Raw genomic sequence first — 26,501 nt, forward strand, 5'->3', positions numbered from 1 at the left:
GGAGCTTATTGTACAGAACCTATTGTAGGGAAGGGAGATGGATTTTACTGCTGAAAGCAACTCTTCAACCAATTGGAGGAGGTCATTAGCCTACAGGCCAGCTTGCCATCTTTAAGGATATCAATTTGTACTTTTGATTAGGTTGACGCTAATCATTTCTTATGAAGAAGGAAAAGTGGTAAGAGTAACAGAAAAAATGAAATAGACAGCAGATTCCTTGATGGAGTGGAGGTAAGAAACTCATATGCTTTTGATACCCGAAAACTGGAGGGAGCTTAATATATATTACCTATTATAGACAACTGAGATAGATATCACTGATGGAAAGCAACTTTTCAATTAATTAGAGAAGACCTGCCTGCTGCAGGGCCAAGATGCCATCAAGGGTACTAGTTACTAATTTTCAATTGATTATTGTTGTTACTGTCTTTCGTCTTTATAGAAGGGAAATGTTACGTAATAGATCCTCTAATTCTAGACTCATTTTCTCGTGATTCAATAACAACTTATTAAAAATTGCAACAGTTAGCATAAAATTTTATTTTATATATGGTCAGAGCAACAGATATCAATCACTGTTTTTATGTCATTTTTTTCCTATGACACCAGTATTTTGTGTTTGACTTTTGATGGAACGAAGTTCCCTCCAGATCAGTTATTTGTAACAATCAGATAAATTTTCATTCTTCCAAAGATTTAAAGGGGTTAAGCTGGCTTTAGTTTCCTCTTAGAGAATATTCCTATTAGAACAGGAACGAGTCCTTTAGCAGGGTATCAGATATCAAGAACTAAGGTGGCTTGATACAATCGTCATATGCTTGAGTAGATGCAGACACAACTACCTCATTGGAGCACGCTAACTCAAGCAGTCATCGCTAGTCTGTGTATAATCGTCTGTGCAAGTGACAGTTCATAGTTCGTTCGTGCTGGTGTTACTACTTAAATTTCATAGCCAGATTAATCCAAAATGAGGATGATCAGGTTTTCATGTTTCCATTAACATGCATAGCTATCACATAACGCAATCCCTGGCTTTCCTTCTCAATGCTTCTTCAGGTGCATTGGTATCTCCGCATCCATCCTACCACTTTATTTTCGCCCTCATTGGTTCTCATGGCTTTCAGAAGGCCAAGGTTAGGGCTGCAAACAAATCGAACCAACTCGCGAGCGGGTCAAGTGGAAATCGAGCTCGAATTCGAGTTCAAAATATTAAGCTTGTTAATTTGTGAGCCGCCTCGCGAGCTCGAGTATATATCTATATATAAAATATATTTTTTGTAATTTTAAGTATATATATATTTTTTATTTTCTTATTTTAATAGTAAAATTACATATATATCCTTAATATTTTATTATTTATTAAAAAAATTATTTTATTTATTTTTTAAAATATAAAATAATTATTTTTTTTATTTTTTTTCGAGCTCGAGCTCAAGCTTTAAAATTGCCGGCTTGTCGAGCTCGAGTTCGGTAAAATTTAGTCGAGACTCGATTCGATTAGCCCAAGACTCAACTCGATTCAATTTGTTTGCGGTCCTAGCCAAGGCTATGCCCTCCAATAGTCAGCAATCCCATTGATGATTGAACCTGGTGGGAGCCTTTTTGAAGATCTTTCTTGTCTGGAAAAGGCAAAGAAGGAGGAGGAGGAGCAGCACAATGAGATATAGGGCTGTCAACGGGTCGGGTTCGGGTCGGAATTCATTATTCCGGACTCGGACCCGAATTACTATGCCGGATCCGGATCCGACCCCGTTTACCCGACGGGTCTTTTATTCTACGTTCCGGATCCGAATCCGGGTCTACCCGAACAAATTTACCAAATTTTATAATTTCTAATAAAAATGAGAAAAAAATATACTTGTAAACTAATTTCTAACTAATGCAAAGAAAAAATCAAATAAGAAAAGAAATCAAATTAACTTTATTAAAATACATCACCCTAATCAAATTATATTGATAAATATATATTTTTTAAATTATTAATTCATTTATATCCGGATCCGGGTCTAATACGGGCCGGAATACTATATTCCGTATCCGACCCGTTTTTTTGTTTGACAAAACGGATCCGGATCCGGGAAACGGAATTAAATCCCTACCCATACCCATAATAATTTCACGGATCCGGTCCGGATCCGGGTCTAGACTCGACCCGTTGACAGGCCTAATGAGATACACAGCAAAGAATATTCCATGATGAGGTGAAGCCTAATGCAACTGAATTTTGAGTGCTTGAAGAAGTGCAGGCACCTGAAAATGTTTAATGTATTTGGAGGTATTTTGATAATAAAGGTGCCAAAAAAAAAAGCCTAATTCTGATGAATTGTGACAACTAACACCAAAATATTTGTAAAAACGATTTTGAAATCTTGGAGTATCATCATTTAATAATGGGGTTGAGAATGATTAATTGAATATCCAGCAGTGAAATTTTGCCACACCCATTTGAAAATCTACTAGTTTTTATTGACACCCTATTTTTTATTGGCCAAAAGATGAGCGGTAACAAAAAAAAAAAAAAAGAGGCTCGGGCCATAAGCCCAAACGGGCCACAACTCGCGAAAAGTAGAAAAGCGAGGTGATCACTCCGCACCCTTTTACTAATTACAGCGGTCCCGTCAAAAGAAGAAGCGCCATTCTTCAGATTCAAATTCAAAAACCGAAACGGTCAAAAAACCCTCCTCCTGCAGATGCAATTCATCTTCTTCGCCTTCTACCTATCCATCCATAGATTCTTGCTTCTCATTCTTCCATACTTCGTAAATTTCTCAGAAATTTCTGAAAACCCATTACAGACTCAACATAACCACGCAGAAATCTACCCAAAAATTAGATTAAAAAAAAGAAAATGGAATCTAGAAATCATAAACAACAATCGACTTCATGCCCTTCGCCTTTACCATCCTCTTCTTCTTCACTCCTCAAAGACATTTCAAATTACAGGACCCCTAAAAATGTCTCCAAAACTCCTAATGTCCCTTTTTCTCCGTATCCTGAATCCAATCCTAAATTTTTCACGGTCCAGAAAGCTGCTACCCCTGTTTCCTCTTCGTCTCGGAGGAAGACATCGGTTACCACGGCCAAGTTAAAGGTTGCCCGTAGATTGAAAGCTTTTGAACTCGAGCAATCCAAGTCAGCCAGGAGAAATGAGATTAGTAAAGAGAAGTCTTTGAAATCACTGGCAAAATCGCTTTCGGTTTGGTTGAACTTTCTCTTTGAGAACCCAAAATCTTGTGGATGCGACGTGTCGACGTTTACTGGGGAATTTGACCCCATTGGTGGGGATTCTGGGGTGGCAGAGAAGAAGGAGGGTTTGACCAAGGGGAAAAGAGAGACCGGGCCGGGCAATGGGGTTAAGGTTGGCATTGACGGGCCTTGGCGTGGGCCGAAGAGGCAAAGAGATCTAACGTGGAGAGAAGGTTCGGGGAATGGAGAGAGGGTCTCTGGGTGTCCAGATTTGACGTTTTCGGCACTGCAGGGTTCGTTGAGGGAGGTTTGCAGTTTTAATGACTTAAAGGAGAGAATGAGGGCTTACTTGAGCTTGGAAAGCTGTAATGAGATATTTGATATGATGACTCAAGTAGCAAAGGTCTAAACTTGCACTTATTTTGCATTTCTTTTTGGAATTATTGATTTTTTTTCTTTGGCTGGCAAAGTTGTTAATGTTTCTAGGGAAGCTAATGTATAATTGTTTTATATCTTGCAAGTTTCATTTCAGTAACTAATGCCATCATTTTTTTAACCAGTGTTTAAGAAAGCAATGCTTGTGGAGTGTTCTGAATTTAGTAATTTCTGAAGTCGGTGCGAGCATTTGGCATTCTAATTGTGTAGGTTAAGTTTTGCTGATGTCTATGTTTGTTTGGTTTTTTAACTATTCAGTTGCAATCATACGTGTCATTCTCCTTCTAAATTTGCTTACTTTTCAATTTCGAGTTTTCCTACAACGTTGCTTAATGAATCATGAATACTTCTTCTTTCGGGACAGCAAGCTTTTGAATATTAGAGTTTTAAGTTATGGGGTTAGGCTATTTAAAGCTGCTGCCTTTTTACTCAGTGATGTTAAACTTCTTTACCTTTTTGCTTTATTGCTCATTATCTTTCAGAATATTGATGAGGGGCGATTGAAGATAAGGGCCAACTGCCCGATAGTGACAGATTTTGGGATGAAAGAGAGATCCATGGGAATCCTTATGAGTTACAACCCAGTATGGCTGCGAATAGGACTACACATTATTTTAGGAGGTGACTCGCTTTTGCCAAATGCAGAGGTTAATTCTGAGGAAGAAATGGCGTTCTTGAGGTTGGTAATTGAGAAGCAGTTCCTGTCACATGCTGAGCTTGCTAAGACCTTTGCTTATAACAAAATGGTTGATGGCCTATATAGGCCGGGTTACTTCGAGAAGCTCGGAAATGTTATTTTGAAGCGATTTTTGTTGCTTGTGCTCATACTTGACAGAGCCAAATCTCATAGCAGCCTACCCACTAAATATGGCATAGATGGATTGGATGGGGGTTCTCCCCTATTGTTCTCATTGAAATCCAATATTAAGTCAAGCCGTCAACTGATTACTGGTAATCTCCCTTGTCCCTCCCCTCCCCCCCCCCCCCCCCCCCAAACAACCAAAAAAACCCCACCAAAGTTCCTTGGGGTTCTTTAAACTCACATTTGGATTGACTTTGATTTCTCTTGGACAAACTTAGATTTTTTATCAACGGATGTGATGCTTGGAGAAGGTAATCTTCTTGCACATCTAATGATTGTAGGGTATAAAGTGACTTACCAACAGGTAAGCAGCTTGAACTTTGCATTAACTCAGTATTTAGGTTGCATTAACTCAGTACTTAGATTAGCTCAATTTAAAAGCAACTAAGCATATTCCGTGCACATTATCTAAGCATTTTGCTGAAACAATGTTTATTGTGATGCAGAGTTCTTTGATTGAGTATAGCTTTAGAGTGAAGGATTTATTTGAAGATCTTCAAGATGGTATCCGGCTTTGCCGAGCCATTCAGCTATTGCAACACGATTCTTCCATTCTATTGGTTAGACTAATACTGATTGATATTAATTTTTCTTCTAATCTTACTTTTTCACTCTCTATTTTTTTTTTGGCTATTGAGAATTTTGACAATCCGTTTTGACATTTTCTTTTCTATGGACAGAAATTAGTAGTCCCATCAGATACTCACAAAAAGAGTCTATCCAACTGTGGCATTGCTCTCCAATACTTGAAACAAGCTGGAGTGCCTCTTTCTGATGAAGACGGAATGTTGATTACCGATGCAGATATTGTTAACAGAGAAAAGGAGCTTGTACTTTCTTTGCTGTGGAACATGTTTGTTCACTTGCAGGTCTGTTTTTCACCTTTTATATGAGGTCAAATAGTCTACGTCAAGGAACGTCCAGTTTTCTAGCCCTCCTACCATTAAATTTGTCAGTGTGTTGTCCATTTGGTTGACTTTTCTGTACAATATTTTCTTCTCCAGATAAACGGATGTTATGTATTATCTGTAACCTACTTTAATATATGAATTCTGTTTCGTTGTTTCTTTTCCATTAGAGCAATAATGACACTCTCTTTAAGATTAGGTATACTTTTGATTAACTTTGTTAGCTTCTATTTGCATTAATTTGTATCTGAATCTGCAGTTGCCCCTTCTAATCAACAAAAAGGTTTTAGCCATGGAGATATCCAAAATAAGAGGAGTTGTTACGGTATGCTTCAATCTGGATAATTGTTCTCAACTCTGTTAGGCACAGAATAAATTAATTTACTAGCTTTTTATGGAAGGTAGTTTAGTGTTGAGGAAACTGTCCAATATCAAATAGGGATTGAGTCTTGTATTAAGTTTGTTATATAGTATTAAATATATACTTAAAATTTCCTATATGCTTTTTTACCCATTGCACTAATCAATGACACTTTTTACGCCTTCAGGAACATTCAAACACTTGCTCTACATTGGACATGCTGCTTAACTGGATCCAGGTATTGTTGCTATCTAAATAAATGAACTGTTGTAATTTCCTTAGGACAACGGATGCCGCTCTAATGAGTTGTTGAAATTTTTTACCAAGATGCTTAAACAATATTTGAGCAGGTGATTGTCATTGATTTGTTTCACAGAAGAAATCATATAGAGCACCTCATGCTTTGCTATACAGTACTATATTGTTTAAGTGTCTGATACCTGCTCTTTGAGATTGCATAAACTAATTCTGATTGTTCTTTCAGCAATAAACTTTAGAGTTTGTATGCTGCTGATGCTGAGATTGCCTGCTCAGATCTGAGTTATTGCCTTTTGTTGGTGTTAAGTTTGCACCAGTATCTCTTCAGTGTAACCTGTTTTTGTTGAAATCTACCTTACCAGAGTCAAACTTTACAGCAATGCTTTCGGAAAATGAGCAAGTGATCTTGTCTGGCTTTTGTACGTGTTTGTGCTGTTATCATGTCAAATTTGAAATGCATTTAGGTAGGAGAACATTTTCTGAGCCTATGGACTTGCCTATTTTAATAATTGAAAATTTTTTTCTTATTCTTCCAGGCAATAGGTGATAGCTATGATTTGAAGGTTGAAAATTTCTCTTCACTGGTTGACGGAAGAGCCATGTGGTGCTTGTTGGATTATTATTTCCGCAAACAACACCATTCTGCCTTTTCCTCTAAGGTTTTCATCCTTACACTTAGTTTACAGTTTTCAAACATTACCTTCTCTCCTTTGTTGTTTTTGTTGGTGCTGCTGCTTCAACATGCTGAAACATATGGTGACAGGATCTGGGTAGAACAAATGAAACAGTCTCTCTAGTGTCGGCAAATGAATACACAGATGCAGTGCACAACTTCATATTGTCTCAGAAATTGACATCACTATTGGGCAATTTTCCTGAGGTAAAAGTACTTCAGATAATTGCCAGTAACTGAATCAATTCTATCGTATTCACCAACTTCCAAAAGAAGTTTTTGATTCATTGTCTGCCTAAGTATGCCAAAGCAGCAAATTGATTTATTGGAAGGAACTCTTTTAGACATTTTGTGCATAAATACAGTGCACAGTTTCATGTAGTAATAGAGGTTGGTGTCACCAATAAGAAACCTTCCATGGGTAAATCCGCAAATATACTTTTATTTTGCCCTATTTGTAGCGGACTTTTGTCCTTGAAGTTCTCGAATTTGTAATTGACATAAAGATGAATGTTTGTGAGACCCCCTAAGTGAGCTTATTTTCAAAATAGTCAGCCCCCATATGACAAAGTCCAAAAAAAAATTCATGTCATTCAGAAAACAAAATGGAAAGGGTCTTTTAGAGATTTGTCTCGTGTTTTTAAGATACTCACACTTTACCTGATGGTTCTTCCATCCGTCTACTTTCCAATATCCCTCTTTCCCAGGAAAAATATATTTCCTATTCCATCATTTATGAATCATTTAAAATAGTTTGAAGACTTCAATATTCTAATACTAGAGCTGATTACTAGTTTCATCATACAGTAATTGTTAAAGAATGTAAGGCTACTTTATTCACATGTTGCTTTCCAAATGAAGTATAACATTATCATCAAGAACTTGGATGTTCAATTTTCCTGTCCTGGCCCTCATGTATATTCTGTTTTCATATTCTGAAGGAATTTAAATTGTGATAAATAAAAAGGTAGGAGAATCATTGATGAAACTTCTAAATTATTCTTTAGATGCTTTGGAAAATGGGAAGTTTGATTGCAATAGTCATGGTTTTCCTGATATAATACAAATAGATTTGCTTGTAGTTTATGAATAATATGTTTGGCAGGTTAACCTTTGTTTTACGTACAAACATACATACATGCATGCATACACAGATACATACGTACATACATACATATATACACACACACACACACACATATTTATAGGGAGCATATCTGTTGTGCATAGTCAGTGTTATTCAACCTGCATAAGTGGGCTAATTAATGTCACTTAATCACTTAAAGATTGTGTACCAATCATTTTGCACATGCGAAAGGCCCAGTCAATTGAAAAGTCACTCCTGGTGCATAAAAGAATGGTCATATTAAAGAAGCATGCTGAATGCTTGCACCAATGACATTCAAATTTCACTCTCTCAGGTTTTGCAAGTCAGCGACATACTTGAACATAATGGTGCATGTAACGATCGTAGTGTAGTTATTCTGTTGGTGTTTCTGTCATTTCAACTGCTTGTGAAAAGAAACAAGGTACCTTTTTTATTCTTTTGAAACATGATGTTCAATGCTATCTAAACTTTGAGATTGTTTTTCTCACAGATTTGAGATTTGTCATTCCCGTCTTTTGACCAGGATCAGCTAAATTTTCATAAGTTGCTGGGTTTTTACTGTCAAACTCCAGAAAGGAAATGCTCAAGTACAAAGTATTGGTTTCTGCATTCTCCAGCTGTTTCAAATGCAAAAGAGAGTCTGTTCAGCCATGGTGAAGGTCTCTTAAAGTCTATATACTTGTATAGTTTTTACGTGCCCATATTTCTTGTATGCCTGTAGTCCACTTAAGTAGGTAATACGCTCTGGCTTAATTTTGCTTCATACATATGCAGTGGCATCAACAAGACTGAATTTACATTACTCTGACATGTGTTACTAGTTTTCCCTGAATAATTAACTTTGTTTTGCAACTTGATTATTAATTTGCTTCTTATGGAGATCTGAAAGATTTGATTGCCATTCTCCTTTCTGTGTTTCATGATACTAAATAGGCCTTTATGCATAGATGCAGTTAATAGTGGGTTTGTTTGGATTCACTTGATTTCAGATAAAATAATTGACTTCACAAATTTCAACCACCTTTTTATCTTTTCAATCACCTTTTTATCTCACATACATCACATCACAAAAAGTGCTACAGTAATTATCTCAAATAAACTCTTATCCAAACAAACTCAGTATTAAAACAGAGAAAAGACAAGATGATGAATGAATTATTCTAGAAGACTGGTTCTCCATTACTATTTTGACATTGAATGGTGATTTGGAGTGTTATTTTATCCAGACTTGATATGATCATTATATAGTAGACTTTCAACACTCGACTACACCAAGAGAAGCCACTCTTACCAGTCTTGAACCTGTCTATGTGTCATTGAAATGCATTATGAAATTTTTTTCCTGCCAATGATGCTGCAGATGCATTCAAACTAGCCTAATCTTGCAATACGTTTTGCATTTAGGCTTCCTCTTTTGTGTTACTTCCTCTGTCAGATTACTTATATCAGTCTCCATGTTGGAAAAGCAGATGCCTCATCATTTGTTTTACAATGCTACATTAATCAAGTCAGAATAGCAACGTTTGTACTACCTTTCTTTCATTAATTCATGGCCGACCTACTTATCTCATAGCCTTTATGTAGACAAATTGTATAACTAAGAAACATGAATTTTTTATGGGATAGTGGCGGCATAATTTTCCATGTTGTTCTATATCTACTATCATCTTGTTATTGTGCATAGCATCATTATCAATCATTGGCTTGGTTTTCTAAATTCTCATGTTTCACATCTCTTTTATGCAGATGCTTCGAGGAATTTCAAGGCCATAATGGCTTGGTGGCAAGAAATGGCTCAGAGGAACAACAAATGCAATTTAAAGACAGCTACCATAAGTCCACTGTGGTACTTGACTAGCAGAAGGGATAGCATTATCAGAAGAGGTGATGATAACCTTTTTTTTTTTAAATATTTATTTATGCAGTACCTATTCCTGGAATTTATTTATTTGTTTTCATTTTCTGTACCTCTCTTCTTGCTGGAAATGATTTAAAGTGTGTAGTCTGGTTCTGAGGATTATATCAAAAAATTTCCCTTTTCAAATTGAGCTGCATAACTTTGAAGACAGTCGAATGCACCAGTGGAGCAATACACCCTGTCTGCAGTATTCTATATGATGTAAAAGTCAGTAGTTGCTAAACAAAATGAATGGTGAAGTAATGCACTTTTTTTTTTTTTTTCTAATAATGAGTTGTTTAGAATTTTATTTTCCTGTATCTGGGTGTAGAGAGATTGATCACACCTCTCTTTTGGGAGCTGCAAATTCTCGAATGTCTAAACTGCCCAAGTTTTCAACTTTTTATTTTATTTTTCATTTTCTAATTCTTTGGTGTGTCCACCTTTACTTGTGCAAGTCTACTTCGCCAATCTAATACTTTGGCACTCAAGTTGGGTGGATTCTGTAAAATGTAAATAAAGGTGCCAAAATCTAATAGTTTGAGAAGAGTTTGTTCTTTATAAATTCAGTCAATCTTTTTCCCTCTGTGCTGAAAAATGAGGAATATGAACATGGCAGAATGTTGTTTGTCCTGGAAACTAGTTTATTAGGAATGTAATGTTGATACTTTTTTTTGTGATTGTTCCAGAAAATGCAGCAAAAATAATACAGTCTCATTTCAGGCGATCAGTGCAATTTCGCAGATATATGAAAATTAAAAAAGCAGCCTGCCTGTTGCAAACTGCTATACGTGCTTGGCTGAGCATAAAATCAAGATTGCTAATCAAGCAATTTGGTGAACTAAACCGTCATAAATCATTCCTTTGTATGCACTCTTCTTGAGCAATTTCATTTTTCTTATATTGTGTGTTTCCTTTTGTTGGTTTTAGTTTTCATTGATACGTTTAACCACATTATACAGCTACGAGGATGAGTTCTAGCAATTGTGATATGTACATGACCTTTATGGTTGACCGGCATAGCTTTGTCCAGTTGAAGAGATCAATTGTAGTCATCCAGCATGCTATACGAGCCCGGATTTCAAGAAGCCGTGCCCAAAATATGCTGTGTCACAATTTGTCAAATGCGGCCATTGTTATCCAGAAATGTTTTCGTGGATGGAAAGCTAGATCTGTGTATTTCTGCAAGCGTAGTAGTATTCAAGACGAAGCTCTCACCCATTTCCAAGAAAAGGAATTGTACAATCTTCATACACATGCTGCATTTACCATCCAAAAAGCTTGGAGAAATTTCATTGTTGGCAATTCTCTCAGAAAGCAGCACTTGGCTGCAATTAAAATCCAAAGCTGCTTTCGTAGGTTGATGATGAGAAAACATTTTTTAGAGCAAAAAAGCGCCGTACTAAAAGTTCAAAGCATTTTCCAATGCTTGAGATGTTCGAGGGAACTCCAGCACTACAGAAAGAAGTGTAGGGCAGCAACAACTATCCAGTCTCATGTTCAAGGATGGATTGCACGAAGAAGAGCATATACGCTGAGATCTCATGCCTTGATAATCCAAGTAAGTCATCCTTCTTATGTTTCTGGAGTTTGTTGATGTATAGTGATCTCCTTTTTGTTTACACTTTAGTTACCTAACCAATAGGTCCAATATACACTACAATTAACTATATGTTGTCATCCCTTTGTACTAATTACTGGTTTGATTTGCTACAAAACTGTTTGACACTAGTTTCAGAAGTTGTTGGTTATTGGCAACTATTGTTTGGGTAAATTAATTATAGCTACCAAAAAAAAAAGGCAGCTGTAGAGAATTCAACATCTTATTTACTTCTTTTTACCATTTTTTCAATCAAACTGAGAAACCTGAATCGTTGCTTACAGAAAACAATCACTTTTTCATGAAAATTTCTTCTTTGCTAGTCTAGAAAGGGTATTTTAAGTGCAAGAACATAATAAAACTGTCTAAATTGCGCCTGAATAACTTGTAAGAATACATGATTATTGTGATTTTAGGCATTTGAGTATTTATCATCATTATGGGAGAAATTTTGCCTGAATTTTCTAGAATGTGTAGCAAGTACTCAAGTACTCTTACGTATACAAATTATATTTTATTTCTCAATGAAAAGTCAATGGGAGATGTTTTGAGAAATATCTAGAGCAATGATCTAGGCCTTACAGAATAATTGATGCATCTTGGGTAAAGGTCAAAATTCTGACCATAGATCAACTCTTCACCTTTTATAAAGCAATGATTTATATGACTTCAGAGCCATTTCCGCGGGTGGTTAACGAGGAAGGAGCTGTTATTCGAGAAAGAGGCTACTATAAAGATTCAAAATGCCTTTCGGTGTATGAAACAACAGAAGGCATACTTCTGTACCAGAGTTGCTGCTGTAGATATCCAACGGTTTGTCAGGGGACACGTGACAAGGAAAAGGATTCTTGGTATTTCTCTTTTGATATGATTGAAAAATCTCTTTCAAATTCAAAGTTTCTTTAAGAACTGCAGTTGGATCAACATTGTGGTATAGGTGCTTCTTTTTGCCGGAAGGTCTCAAACAATGGCATCAGAAACTTTGAACTGAAAATAATTACACTATCAGTTCTGAAGTTACAGAGGTGGTGGAAGGATGTTTTATTCAAGAAGCTGAGAACTGAGTCTGCAATTATTATCCAGTCCTATTCTCGGGCGTGGATTGCCCGTCAAAGACTCGCAAGAGACAGGCAACGAATTGTTGTCATCCAAGTGAGTCATATTCATCGTGTGCATTGGCATGCTCCTTTAAGATCACCTGTAATCGACATTGGATTGCAAAATTATTCATTAGAGTTTTCCTACTGATTGTTCATTACATATAGAGCAAGCATGTTTTCCCTTACTTTGCTTTACTTGGCAAAACCATCTACATCATATGTGCAGTGTTGCTATTGATTCATTGCCTACCCAAATGAAGTTCAATGTCACTCATTTCCCTTAGCTGCATCACTTACTCTCTTTGAGTAGCTTTGTTTAAAATTTCATTTTAAACATCGGACTAAGCCTTTTTGGACTGTATGATATCTTCAAATATTTCACCATCTGCAGCTTTTAACATCCAAACAGAAGATCCATTCTGAGCAGTTCTAGGGCCCAGATATTTTACCGCATAAGATTTGTGAAAATATTAGCTGAAATGACAGTTGACGTTGTAGGCTATTGTAATAGAAGCACACAAAGTGAACAAAGACGCAGGATGCTTTTATTTCCTCCACCAGAATCTGGATTAAATGGCCAGCTTCATGAGAGCAATAAAATTAGTTGAATCCCCTAACTACTAAAATTATTAGAAGTTTGTGTGCATCTTCCACTAAGGATATGCCGTATGCAAACATTTAATTTCCCCATTTTAGATGATGTTTCTTGTCAATCGTGTATTGGGATCAAAAGAAGAATATAAGTTGATTATCCCCCAAACACATTCCCTATGTTTTGAATGCTCAAACACATTCCCTATGTTTTGAATGCTCATGCAATGCGTTTCTTCCCTTGTCACACATTGGCATTTCTATCAAAGCTTCACTTTGGCTTTGGAATTTGAGATTGTTGGCGCGCTACAAACTACTTAATCATATTAACTAAGGTTTTCAAAATAAGATTTATTAACAGCATCCTAAGATTTTCTTGATTGTTCTGTTTTAACAGTCATGCTGGAAAGGTTACCTTGCAAGAAAAGCTTCCAGAGGGCAGCTACTAGATTTACGTTTGAGAGTGCAGAAATCTGCTGCCAATATAGATGATAGCATGCGCCTAATAAACAGACTTGTTGCAGCTCTTTCTGAGCTCCTGAGTAAGAGAAGTATTAGCGGCATTCTCCATACATGTGCAACGCTTGGTAAACATTCAACATCAAAGCATATTTGGCTTTTTACTCACTAATTTGTAGATTTGGCTTTTTACTCACTAACTCTTAGAATCTACTTTGTTAATGATGATAAGCATTCTCCTGAGTTGTTGCTTTTAGTGACTCATTGAATCATTTATGGTCAGAAATCATATCTGCTATGGTGAATTTATTTTTATCGAAGTGTGTCTTATTGGTTTTTAAGGCTTTGCTGGTTCGCATTTGTTTGACAATAGGTAGCGATGTGAAATGAAGATTGAACCTTTTAGAATTGAGATCAATTTTGTATTTTGCAGATATGGCTACAGAACATTCACAGAGATGTTGTGAAGAACTTGTTGCTGCAGGAGCTATCGGTACTTTGCTGAAGCTAATTGGCTCTGTCAGCAGGAGCATACCAGATCAAGAAGTTCTGAAGCATGCACTGTCTACTCTTAGAAACCTGGCTCGCTACCCTCACTTGACAGAAGTGCTTATCGAGAATGATGGATGTGTCAAGACAATTTTATGGGAGTTTATACGGTTTGTACTATTCTGATCGTGGTTCTGGCTATGTGCATATTCATCATATTTTTCAACTTTCTCTTTTTACAATGTCTTTTTCAGTAACAAAGAGGAGGGGTACTTTATTGCGTCTGACCTACTTAAGAAGATATGTGTAACCAGAAAAGGAGTAGAGGCTGTGGACAAGCAACCAGCTCTTTTGAAACGATTACACAACCTTGTGGAAGACCTTGCAAAGAAGGCTGGAAACGAGAAGAGGTAAGTTGCTGGAGAAATAATGCTCTTTCTTTGTTATACAATAGCATTGTTAATGATCTTTGCATACATACAGGAGCAACCGGGACTTGGTATCCAGAGAACAGATTGATAGAAGATTAAGAGAAGCCGTTGAGCTCATTGCATTGATCAGAAATGGAAAGACCTTTCGTCAATGATCGTCTGGCAGAGCATGTTTTTGTCATACATGTGTACATACTTATGTCTTGCTCTTGTGAAATGGTTTGGTGACAGTTGATTCATTGTGGCATGCCATGGGAACTGCCATGTATGTAATGCATATGTGTGTGTGATTTTACCGAGGACAATATGGTGTATTCAAAATTGTTTGCAACATTTTAAAGCGTTTGCTATTACTAAAGATGTGATTGTAACAGAGGTAAGTAGCATATTAGTAGTAGAAATTGGCAAAAAGATGAAGCTTATGTTACATTACAATACTAAGTCATGAAATCTTCCAAGTTTGAGACCTTAGAGTTGTTTTTCATCTTTTTTTTTTTTTTTTTTGGCCTTTTAAGTTGTCCAAAATCTGCACAAGATTGAGATTGCAAATGGTGGAAAAGATGAATCTTTATTGAAATAAGCATAGCAAAGCACCCGAGTATGTGCTTGAGTAACCAATATAAACATTACAGAACCTTTTCCAGGTTTCATGAACCAAATAATATGGACTCTGTGCTAAAACATAAGACCCCATTTATGCTCTAATAGATTTCATAAAATTGGTCTGCATAAAAATTCATGGACCACAATCTTCAAATCAATCTAAGCATCCCTCAACCTAATAACTGGGAAGCTAATCATGCATCCAAATTTAAGCTGCCCTTGCAAGAACATGCATTCTTTCAGGCATATCAGCTGGTTCAATAAAGAATCCCCTCCTCACAAAAGATTTTGGTACTTCAACTGTCAAGACACCATTCTCATAGCCAGCTGATATTCCGCTGATGTCAACCATTTCTGGCAGCCGGAATTTCCTAATGAAATTCTTGGCTGGCTCAGTTGATTCACCGGTAGCAGCCTCAGTTCTTATAATCAGGTATCTGGAGTCTTCAACTTCCACTCTTATCTGCTCTTTCTTTACCCCTGTATCTCATATATCATCATCCATTCAAGAAAATGAAAATCAGTTACCACCAAACAAAAAAAAAAAAAAAAAGAAAAACTTTTTCTGCAATAACTAAAGAAAACTAGAACAAAGGTTCTAGGCCAAAGAGTCTGAGATGTTTTAGTAGTAGTAAAGTATCTCTAGATCGTTACCTGGAAGATCAGCTGAGTAAATGTGAGACTCTGGAGTTTCAGTCCAGTGGACATAATTTTCAGGGATAAAGTGATAGGGATAGAGAAGAGACTCTGTTAAGTTAGAATTCCAGGTTGAAGGATAAAATGTTGAGTACTCCATAATCGTTTTCTTTGAAAAGGGATGAGAGAAAATTAGAAAGGTTGGTATCTCTGATGACTTCGGATGATGTTGGTTAATTCAGGGGTTGGAAATGGGGTTTGCCTTAGCCATTTATAGGCAAAAGGGATGGCGAGCTTTAAACTTTAAAGGTGGAAGTAGAAAATGATTGGCTCTGAAATTGGAAAGGCCATGTGAGGTGTACTAACCGATTGCGGGATTCTGCACTAGCTATGACTAGACAACTGATAAAGGTTTCTAAGGGGCGTCTCCATCCCCCTCTATAAGATCCAGTGAAAAAGATAGGCAAGTGGTTTATGTTCGTGGGACCAAAAAATCGTCAGCCAAGAAATATCAGATGATGCTCCGATACAGTTTATGGTGCTCTGCTGCATTGGTGCTTGCATTCTGTAATGGCTACTTGACCAAGTGTGCAACCATAAAATCGTTGAGATTAATGTTTATGATTTGATTACTTGTTAGCCGAAAAGGAGTTCTCATGTGTGCAAGACTGGGTTGGTCAAAAAAGACGACTACAAGCTGTCAACAATCTAAATGATGTGCTGCTAACTGCTAAGCATACTACTATTGTAGCTTGGTGAAATTAGCTGCACCAGAATTTCCAAAATTACTCGGAATTATATATTTTGATGAGTTTTGATGTTTGTGAAAAAAAGATTTCTTTTTGGTTTTTAATGTTTGTTTTGTAAAGAAAGAATATCTGTTCTTTGTGTCTGCCTGTTTGCAGGGTATTGAATTATTTAAAGGTACAGTACATATCTTGAAAATTTTAGCCAGTGAAAGCTGAGTGATGATGATGATGATGATGGGTAAAAGTGAAATCTAAAAGTACTTTCGGCATGACCACGATAAGGACATTATTAGAAGCACTCAGCTCCAAGAACTACTGGTGTTTCGAGCTTCAACAACATATTAACTACACAAAGGGCAAGATCTTGCTGAGATGAATAATTGGCTGCAACGTTGATTAAATACCCCAGCTGCAGCCAAGCAAAAACAGCCAAAAATAGAAAAATTATAACAAATCAGTACATGTCCTAAACGTGATTAGATTACACATCAGGGTTTCTCTTCCACAAGAATTTATTGAGTTGCGGCATGACAGCAAAACCATAATTCCAGGTTAGTACTCTCTGATAAATTGTGGATCAGGTATTTACTCCTAGCAGAAAACCATTGCTATAGGATGGAAAATTGCTAGAAGGCCCATAATTCCTAACTGGAGACCTGAAAGGATTTGGTGTCATAGGATAGCTAATATGCAAGCCTGCACCACGAAGAACTTGTTTGGCACTTGAGCTTGAAATCTCAGACTGACAAGAGAAGAAGGCAGGATGTTCCCTCAAATTTATCAAGTCAAGTGCTCCAACCCAACTTGCATTGGTCTCCAACTCACAATTTAAAGCCAAGATAACTTGCGGACTAGGAAGGTAAGCAACTTCCTCTTGATAAATACCTCTTACAAAATTGATCCTGACTCTGCTGCTTACTCCAGATGTTGTCCCAGATAAATTTGTTGGTACTTCAGGGCCAATCATAAACATCTGTATACTGCCCAGACCATTGAGCAGATGACCGATCTCCGCAAACGCTGGCATCCAATCCAACTCCCCTTTAGGTCCAATGTAGTGAACAATCACCTCTTTGCCTTTCAGTAAAAGGTTTTTGGAACTGATACTAAGAGCAGTTAATGCGTAGTATACTGTCAATGGGTGAGAGAGAATGTCAGCAACAGGGCTTGAAAAGGGCAAAGACCGAAGGTTGTAATACTCGGACCAACCAGAAAGGAGGATTATGCTTGACAAACCGTCCCTTGTATAATCATCAATGGGTGAATCATGAGGATATTGATCGTCGTCCAGGTCACCCCATGAATCACGAAGGTCACCTTCAACAGGAAGTAAGCCATAGAACCAGCGGGAAAAGCAATTACACTTTCTTTTCCACATGCCTTTCTGGTGTACACCCAACGATTCAAGCCATTTACATGGTTGTTCCGCCGAACAATTGAACATAAAAATTGTCATGGCCAGCTCTTCTTCTCTTTCCATCATGGCCTTGTACAGAGCGCATGTATCCTTATGTGCAACATTCCAGTCTTGATGCTGGCAGAGAGAACTACAATAGACTATTGCACCACAGCGGCCACAACAAATTGATTGCTCACCACTAATCTCTTTCTCACACATCATGCACAGTCTGAAGCTGCCCACTGAGTCCATATCAACTAAAGTCTCCTCCTTAGATGGTTCTGAGAGCTTGGTAGGAGTTGAGCTGGCCGTTGAGCTATTCTGTTCCTCATACCTGTGGCCAGGAGGGTGTGAAACCGTAACAGCAACAAGATCATTCCCTCTTGCCATTTCCAGGGGCCATTGGACATCAACTGTTTCAATAAATGATTCAAAGTACATCATTCGAGACCACTTTGGTCCTGCATCATAATATTGCCTAAGGAGAGGAAGCACTAAAGGAATGGCTCTTAAAACAGCATACGCAAACTTAAGCTCTTCAAGAGTAGGATTTCTGAACTGAAGTTCAACAGATGATGTGCAGCGAACAACGTCAATAACTGGAAATCGATCAGTACCCGAGACCTCCAAAGCTAATGACTTTATCATTCTCTTATTTGAAGGGAACATGATTGACTCCAGCTCATAAGTCACCCTCAAAAGCTCGGTGTTTGGAACTCGAATAGTCTCCCTAGAAGCAGTCATTTTTTTTGCATCATCATGAGCCCTGAACATGTAAATCCCTATATCCCCACCATTCCCACCAATAAACTGAACACAAGGAAATGGCTGTTTTCTGCTAGACCAGTCTGAATCCTTCCCCACCTTTATACCAAACAAATGCTCCGGGCGCAACCACTTCCATGGATCAGTCCTGTACAAAGCAGCGGCGGTTCTGTGCAGAGACTTAATAAAAGGTGGAGTAATGCCATCCACCTTCAACAAACAAGTTCCTGATCCAGGACCAAGTCCTGGGCCACACCCAAATTGTTCTTGATATCTAGTAAACAAATTCTTCAAATGCACATCCATAGTAACTTCCCCACACCCGCAGAACAGATCGACCAAATTTCTTGAAAACCCACAAACAATTTAGACCTCCAAGTCTAGCAATTTAACTCGGGCATATCAGTTCTATCAGAATTTCCAACTGGTTCAAGACTACCCCTTTCAATGATATTTTGCCTTGAAACAGCCAACCCACAAATTACATACAAGAAAGAAGTGATCTTTACTCACTTCAACTATAATGAAAGCTATTGAAGCATTTCTGAATGAGGGATCACACGATTTCTTGAATTAAGCCACTGATAAAAGCATAGATCAAAAGCTAATCTCGTGTATGCGCAATTCAATTTGTAAATAGTATGTACTGCTGAATAAATAGTTGTTGATAAAGACCATGAGTTCGCGTTCGTACCAGCTCTATGCCTCTGCTCTGCATTTCCATTTTGCTGCCTGAAGTGAACTGAACTATTCAAAGCTGAAGAAAGTCTGAAGTGGTTCAAAGAACATCTAGGCAGTCAACATGGAGTGTGGAGTTTCAATATTTTGGATCAAATTTGAAAATCTCAAATGGGCTCTAGTTTTGGGTCTCTTGCAGTTTTGGGCCCTTTTTTGGCCCAGTTTTTGGGCAGTCTACAATTTTTTTTAGTCCAGTTTTTATACGCCGGGGTTTTCTATTTTTCTCTTAATGGGAGTTTTGGGTAACACGTGTCCAATCTCTACAAATCAGGTGGCCAAGGAATAAGCAGTTACTCAGACCGGATAGCTGGTTGCACAGAAAGAATAACTGTAAAAGGCATTTTTTAGATATTACAACAATAAAGCCTATGTAAGTAATTAACTTGGTGTTAACTTTATATATTTTCAAATTTATTCTTATTTATCTCTATAATCCATTAACTCTTTTTTCTACTGTCAGCTGACACATGAATCTATATATAGAATTTGTCCTTTGATAAAAAAAAAATTGTTCATATTTTTGTATAATACACTTTTTTATTGCATGTTACACAAAATAGTTATATTCACTTGCACTATTTTTATGATTCTTTAAATTAAAAATATTTTTTGGACAAGTTGCACTTGCATTGAGTGTGTCCCGATAGCTAGTCTTATAACTTTTTGCCAATTTTTTTTTTGTATCATGAAAATGTGTTTCAATTATTTTTTTCAAATCATTTTAACTATTTTTATTTGACACATATCATATTATGCAAATTGCTATACACGTGTGACATCATTCAAAGTGTTAAGCTATTAATCCAAAAGATTTTTCCAAATAATCTCCAATTCAAACACGCTACCATTTCGAATGAATTATTTTGTGATATAATGTATATGAAATGAAAAAATAGTTCAAAATTATTTTTATAATACAAGCAGATTAATATTTGAATTTCTTTTCGAATTATAGTATCCAAACGGACATATACCTCCAGTAATAAGATTGTCCGCCACTGCCAGATCAAAACTTGAAGGATAAGAGGGAAAACAAATTTTAAAAAAATGATTTTATTTTTCTCTATCTTTGTCCATGCAAATAAATCTTATGGGTTGCAATTTTTCAAGCAAAAAATTTCATATTTTCTGTGAACACATTTTATAATTTGTTTTCTACATCCATCAAATTACTATAATTTATTTTTTTAACAAAAACCTCTAAAAAATTCTTACCGTAGAGATACCGACCCAAAACAGGGCGGAGCGTGGGCATTCAGTCTCCTAATCCGAGTAGAAATCATCTGGCCATTCATCGGATGGATCCAAATCCACGCGTCCAAAATATCTTTCCCCTCTCATCCTCCTGGCTTATTTATTTTACACCACAAGTCCTCCCCCCTACCCTTCCCAGGTACATTATATTCCCCCGCTACAGGTAGGGTTTCCTCCCCTTTTTGGCCCTAATCGCTTCTCCTCTTCCTTTTTACCAAATCCATCTCAAATCTAGGGCTTTTTTCTTCCTTTCCTAGAAATTAACCATGATGCAACCGGCCACCACTATGGTTCCGCCACCACAGCAACAGCAACAATACCAACAACAACCACCACCTCCGCAGCAGTGGATGGCCCCGCAGCAGCAACCTCCGCAGCCGCAGTATCAGGTCCCGCCGCCACAGCAGCAGCAGCTGCCTGCTTATTATTATCAGCAGCCTCCGCCTCAGCAGCAGCAGCCACCGCAGCAGTATGCCGCCTCTGTTGCCGCGGTTGGTGCCGATCCCAATGCTTCCGACGGGATCCGCAGCCTCTGGATCGGAGATCTGCAGTATTGGATGGACGAGCAGTACCTTCTCAGTTGCTTCTCCCAAACCGGCGAGGTGTGTGTATATAAAGTTTTCTTTTTTTTTTCTTTTGACATAAAATTTATGATTTACTTTCTTATATCTTCTTTCATCGCCATTAATGAATAGGGTTTCATAGGGAAATTTAGAAGATTTGTTTTTGGCTATAAATGGAAAGGGTATATTTTGGATTGAGCTATCTATGGGTGTATCTGAAATTTTCACTTGAAAAGCAAATGGTTATCTTTAAAATTGGGCATCCAGAATATATTTGTACTTTAGTTTGTTTATTTATATGTTTGAAGGGGGTTAACAAGGAGGGCCTTCAGTCTGAGTTGTAAGGATGATTCTGGATGTGTTTATACATGTTACATAATGTGGTTAGCTTGTAAAGGGAATTGGGTTTCCTTTTCATGCGGTGACGTGCCATGGAGATAGGAGTTTTTTTTTTTGTGAATAATGATCTTGGGTGGAATTTTCGTTGTTGGTAGGGTTGTATAATGTGAATATGATTTACGAAGCTTAGGTGCAATGTGGAATTGATGATGTCGTTTTTTTTAAGGTTTCAAGCTGAAAAATGAAAATATTTATTATTTTTTTGAATTAATCTACTTTTTGCATGAAAAGTTGGTGCTTTTGTTTTTTCCTTGTGCGTTTTTGCTGAGGACCATTGTTTGAAGTGCTTCTTTTGATGCATATTATCTACTCGGTCTTGTTTTGCTAGTGAAAAGTGACATTCTCGCTGAGTTACAGATACTTTTGAAAAACTTAGAAGCTTTGCTACAGTGTTGGATTTGTTCTTTGTTTTTGATTCTTGCATCTAGCTGCTATTCCTGCCATGTTTATTTCCTTTCGTGGGAATGTGCCTTTAATAATTGCTGTTTGATACTCAGGTTTTGTCAGCTAAAGTTATTCGCAACAAGCAAACGGGTCAGTCAGAGGGTTACGGATTCATTGAGTTTGTGAGTCATGCTGGTGCGGAGCGGAACCTACAGGCATATAATGGAACCTTGATGCCAAATGTCGAGCAACACTTTAGATTGAACTGGGCATCTATGGGTGCTGGCGAAAAGCGTTCAGATGATTCTCCTGATTACACAATTTTCGTTGGGGACTTGGCAGCTGACGTTACTGATTATATGCTTCAAGAGACATTCAGGGCCCACTATAGTTCAGTCAAGGGTGCAAAAGTTGTAACTGATAGGATTACTGGGCGTACAAAGGGTTATGGATTTGTAAGGTTTGGAGATGAAAGTGAACAATTGCATGCTATGACTGAGATGAATGGAAAGTTTTGTTCAACAAGGCCCATGAGAATTGGTCCAGCTGCTAACAAGAAAACTATGGGTGGCCAGACAAAAGGTATGTTTAACTTTCATCGTGTAATTCTGATGGCTACATTATTGCCAGAACAATTAGTGAATGGATGTTGATTTGAGATTTATGGTTTGATACTGCTTTATACTTGGAGGAATTTTGCAGGTCTCATTCTGTATGATTGGCTTTGCTTATTGAGTTTTTTGTTGACTGGGGCTGGATTTTAGTTACTTGGAGATGTTGCTTTCTTTTGATCTCACTTGATTAAGTCTGCTGTTGAGATTCCTTTCTTTCACTTAGCGCTTGAATTCTTGAAGATAATCGCCAGTTTAAAACCTCATTTCCTTCGCGTACTTTAAACATATTCGGATGTAAAATTGGAACTTGCAAAATCTTATAAAACTCCGGTTGTCTCAAAGCAGGGTGTCAGGAGGCTCTATCATTTAGGGGCCTGGAGCTAATTTCAGCCGAATGATAACCCTTTTAGTGCGTGGTCTGGCGTAGGTCAGTTTTATATTGATGTCGTTAATTTTGTCTTTATTTCGGTTCCTCTTGGAGTTACTTTACTACAATTTTTCGATTTTCTCTTCTTCAATTCAGTTTGCTTACTTACCATTCAGCCAAGTTACTTTCCTTTAATTTCCAGCCACTTTTCATATTTTAGTACTGTCATTTTCTTATTTATGAAAGCCAAGTATTAATCTCCCTCTACAAATTCCTTACTGCAGTTCAATTTGGTTTTGTTTAGTTTACTCCTATTACCCATCCATTAGTTTTATTTACCTGTGTCACCATCAGAGCGCTTCATTGAGCTATCACAGAAATCTCTGGGTCAGGTCTTGAAACTTTGCCTAGTCGGTATGCTTTCAGTTTTTGACGTGGTCTTGTTCTTGTTAATAGCTTTTTGAGGAGTAGATGGATGGAGTGGTTCGGTCAATCCATTTATGTTCAATTTGCTTTTATCCACTTGACCTTTCCCTTTCTTGCAATAAGCTTTGCTTCCATATGAACTTCTCTTTGCAATGGGGGAAAAGTGAACTATCCTGAAATTGTGTCTTATTATCAAGTCTGAATGGAAGATAATTTAGTTAAATGTTGAGTGTTTCTGTGTGTATGTAACCTCTTCTTTGTTATTGTTTATAAGTTAGACTTCCTCACTGCTGTTGATCTATGTAGCTCTTAAGAATCAATTTGGTTTTGCATATTTGGACTTGTTGGCGGAAGAACCTATTCATCATGATGTTATTTTACACTGGACGTGGAAGTTTTATGCAGTCTATTTTTCCATTCTAGAAAAGAAAACCAAAAAGATCTTAGCTGGATTATTCTTTTCCGTTTTCTATTTGCCCTTTCTTTAATCTTCGTGTTACATTACTATCATTGCACTGGAGCAAATAATATTTGCAATTTCATTTTCATCTCACGTACTTTTTATATTGCCCATTAATGAGTGTCCTAGATGTCTGGTCATTTGATGTGCAAATCTGTGTTCTTCATTCTTCTGATATGATTATCTTGGAGCTTGTTTGTCAGAGGTCTTCTACTTGTCAGTTTGTTGTTTGCCAATTTTTTTTGTCTAGTTTGATGTTGTAAACAGGTCATCGTGTATATTCTGGGCGGCAAGTGAATTTGTTATTTTCCCTGTTACCCTCATATTTGCTTTTAATTTTGCAGCTTCATATCAGGGTACTCAAGGAACTCCGAATGAGGATGATCCATCTAATACAACAGTTAGTATATTGTGTGATATGATATATCTGCTTTTCTGAGAAGTATTTGCTCACCATTGAGTAATTATAATTGCAGTTGTTTGTTGGGAACTTGGACTCCAACGTCACAGACGAACATCTGAGGCAGGTTTTTGGGAACTATGGGCAGTTACTTCATGTGAAGATACCAGTAGGAAAGAGATGTGGTTTTGTTCAATTCGCTGATAGGTAAATGATTTGAAATATTTCCAATGGAGAAGAGATGCGGTAAACAATGTTCTAAATGTTCTTTGCATTCATTGCAACAGAAGCTGTGCTGAGGAAGCTCTGCGTTTGTTGAATGGAACCCAACTGGGTGGCCAAAACATTCGACTTTCATGGGGCCGTAGTCCTTCAAACAAACAGGTTCTTCATGTTTAATGAGCTGCTTTTACCATGTTTTATTCCAATGTTCTGTGATGCTGAAATACAACATGTATATTCTGTTTAACTATTCAGCCTCAAGTGGATGCAAGCCAATGGAATAGTGGCTACTACGGCTATGCTTCTGGATATGAAACCTATGGGTATGCTCCAGCAGCCCAGGACCCAAACATGTACTACGGAGGGTACCCTGGGTATGGGAATTACCCGCCACAGACACAACAGCAGCCGCAGATGATGCAGCAACCTCAGGTTTTCTTTCTGCTAATTTTTCAAAAAGATAGAATGAGAACTATGAATCAGAACTTTTTCTTTTACCCTTATTTACATCAGAAAACTACAACTATTTTCATAAAGGAAGCATCTGTTTACCCGGGACCTTTATCCCTCCCTGCCCCGAGACGGGTGGTAGTTGCCTTAGGGATACGTTTCTCGCTTCTTCTTTTTTCGTTTTCTTTTTTGGGGGCTCTTGGTTTGATCTGGTGTAGGAAATGACCGGTGCCAAATATTTTGCAGTGATTTGCTGGTAAGAGATGGTGATGGAAATCTTCTTGGTAATTTGGACCATTTCTTGACAAGAGAGGCTGCGCAGTTGTGGGAGTTATGCAGTGTAGTGTAGCTGGATATCATAGACTGGGCTAAATATGAGTCGTGTTCTGCCAGAGGCATCCTTTGGCTGTGTACTCCATTTTTTTTTCCCCATTTCCGGTTTATAAATTGGTCTAACAATTTGGCTCTCTGTAGTGCAAGCTGCATGCATGTGTTTATACGTTTGGATTGGTTTATTGTTCAACTTTTAACTCTATTTTCGACCCGTGCCTGGTTTGAGTTATGTGCTCTTGATTGCCGTATAGATTTTGCTGTCCTGTTCTGAAATTGATTACCCCGGTGAACCCTGAACTGGCAAATACTACTATATATCAAACCTGGATAAAACCAAAGTAGGTCGAGTCTTGTTCAAGCAAAGTCTCGATCGAGCCCTTTCGAGTGAAAATCTCTGTTCCATTTGACTTATACCAAGGCTTTTCTTGTACTCCCTCAACCAAGAATATGAAGGTCACGATTTCAAACAAAAGTTGATAATCGCGGAGTGATGAAGTAAAAGATTGAAAGTTTGCTTTGAAAAAAGTGGGAATACATTATGTTATACTGTGACAATTGTCTGTTAATGTACGAGGAGGATCCCCGGTATGGAAGCAAATATTTGACAAAAATATCTTTTAAAGAAAAAGGAAACAGAAAAACAATGTGGGATTGTTATTGTTTTTTTTTTTTGGAAGGATGCATGCAACATGCTTCGATAAGCATCTATTGAACAGCCTCTATGGTCTCATGTCCAATTGGACTTGCTACTCGGGGAAAGGATATAGCAGACAAAATTGCTTCCAGTACCATAGACAGAGAGTCCGGACACAGAAATTTTCCAATTTTTCATGTTCTTAATACGAGGTTTCTATCTTCCTGAAGTACAGGACCGTCATCTGCACTTTAGCATCAGATACAAAGCTGTATGATGGCTTCACCTCGTGCTAATGGAATTTCAAGCTTTTCACAGCAACCCATTACTGAAAATCCAAAAGGGTCCCGTTTTCATACATACACGGAGAGGAGATCACCATCCAATTGTGTGAAGAACCTCTCTCTACTGCCGAAGATGACCCACTTCAGACAGTTTTGAAAAGAGAATACAAGTACATATTCTTGGTCTGCAAAAATGCTAGTACATATCCATTACAAATTGCAGTCTTTTTCAGTAAAACCATACAAGAACCACATCGATACAGGGCAAGGAATCCCTGCTGGTTCTTCAGTCCATCGTTTTGTATTGTTAAAATTGGGTACTCGTAATAGTTTTAGTAGTATTTTTATTAGATTTCTTAGAGTTTTATTAGTATTACTGGCATGGAATGTATTTGATATTTAGGAATAATGGACAAACAATAATAATGTCAGGTCTCTTATGTCCGGCGCTAGACATAATCCC

The 26,501-nt window shown here is 37.5% G+C and overlaps 4 protein-coding genes across 4 annotated transcripts; 2 read left to right on the top strand and 2 right to left on the bottom strand.

Moving 5' to 3' along the window:
• Nucleotides 1–2,662: 2,662 nt before the first annotated feature.
• LOC113707818 (uncharacterized) lies at nt 2,663–14,822 on the top strand. The gene is made up of 20 exons (XM_027230141.2): nt 2,663–3,589; nt 4,104–4,572; nt 4,702–4,787; nt 4,930–5,043; nt 5,164–5,352; nt 5,651–5,716; nt 5,940–5,990; nt 6,547–6,669; nt 6,774–6,890; nt 8,105–8,212; nt 8,315–8,450; nt 9,538–9,675; nt 10,378–10,554; nt 10,651–11,249; nt 11,962–12,139; nt 12,226–12,440; nt 13,377–13,566; nt 13,872–14,097; nt 14,182–14,337; nt 14,411–14,822. Exons 1-20 carry the CDS (start codon nt 2,849–2,851, stop codon nt 14,511–14,513), a joined length of 4,182 nt encoding a protein of 1,393 aa, XP_027085942.1. The 5' UTR covers nt 2,663–2,848; the 3' UTR covers nt 14,514–14,822.
• Nucleotides 14,823–14,907: 85 nt separating this feature from the next.
• LOC113707940 (15.4 kDa class V heat shock protein-like) lies at nt 14,908–16,213 on the bottom strand. Its single transcript, XM_027230349.2, has 2 exons — nt 15,616–16,213; nt 14,908–15,441 (listed from the first exon to the last, which is right to left on the bottom strand). Exons 1-2 carry the CDS (start codon nt 15,755–15,757, stop codon nt 15,170–15,172), a joined length of 414 nt encoding a protein of 137 aa, XP_027086150.1. The 5' UTR covers nt 15,758–16,213; the 3' UTR covers nt 14,908–15,169.
• A 454-nt stretch (nt 16,214–16,667) lies between these two features.
• LOC113707822 (uncharacterized) lies at nt 16,668–18,962 on the bottom strand. The gene has a single exon (XM_027230146.2). It carries the CDS (start codon nt 18,814–18,816, stop codon nt 16,924–16,926), a length of 1,893 nt encoding a protein of 630 aa, XP_027085947.2. The 5' UTR covers nt 18,817–18,962; the 3' UTR covers nt 16,668–16,923.
• A 1,671-nt stretch (nt 18,963–20,633) lies between these two features.
• LOC113709629 (polyadenylate-binding protein RBP45-like) lies at nt 20,634–25,349 on the top strand. The gene is made up of 7 exons (XM_027232422.2): nt 20,634–21,104; nt 21,962–22,430; nt 24,060–24,115; nt 24,192–24,322; nt 24,403–24,499; nt 24,593–24,769; nt 25,034–25,349. Exons 1-7 carry the CDS (start codon nt 20,769–20,771, stop codon nt 25,034–25,036), a joined length of 1,269 nt encoding a protein of 422 aa, XP_027088223.1. The 5' UTR covers nt 20,634–20,768; the 3' UTR covers nt 25,037–25,349.
• The last annotated feature ends 1,152 nt before the right edge of the window (nt 25,350–26,501 follow it).

This window comes from Coffea arabica, chromosome 9c (assembly GCF_036785885.1).
Source record: "Coffea arabica cultivar ET-39 chromosome 9c, Coffea Arabica ET-39 HiFi, whole genome shotgun sequence".
Classification (NCBI taxonomy): Eukaryota; Viridiplantae; Streptophyta; class Magnoliopsida; order Gentianales; family Rubiaceae; genus Coffea; species Coffea arabica.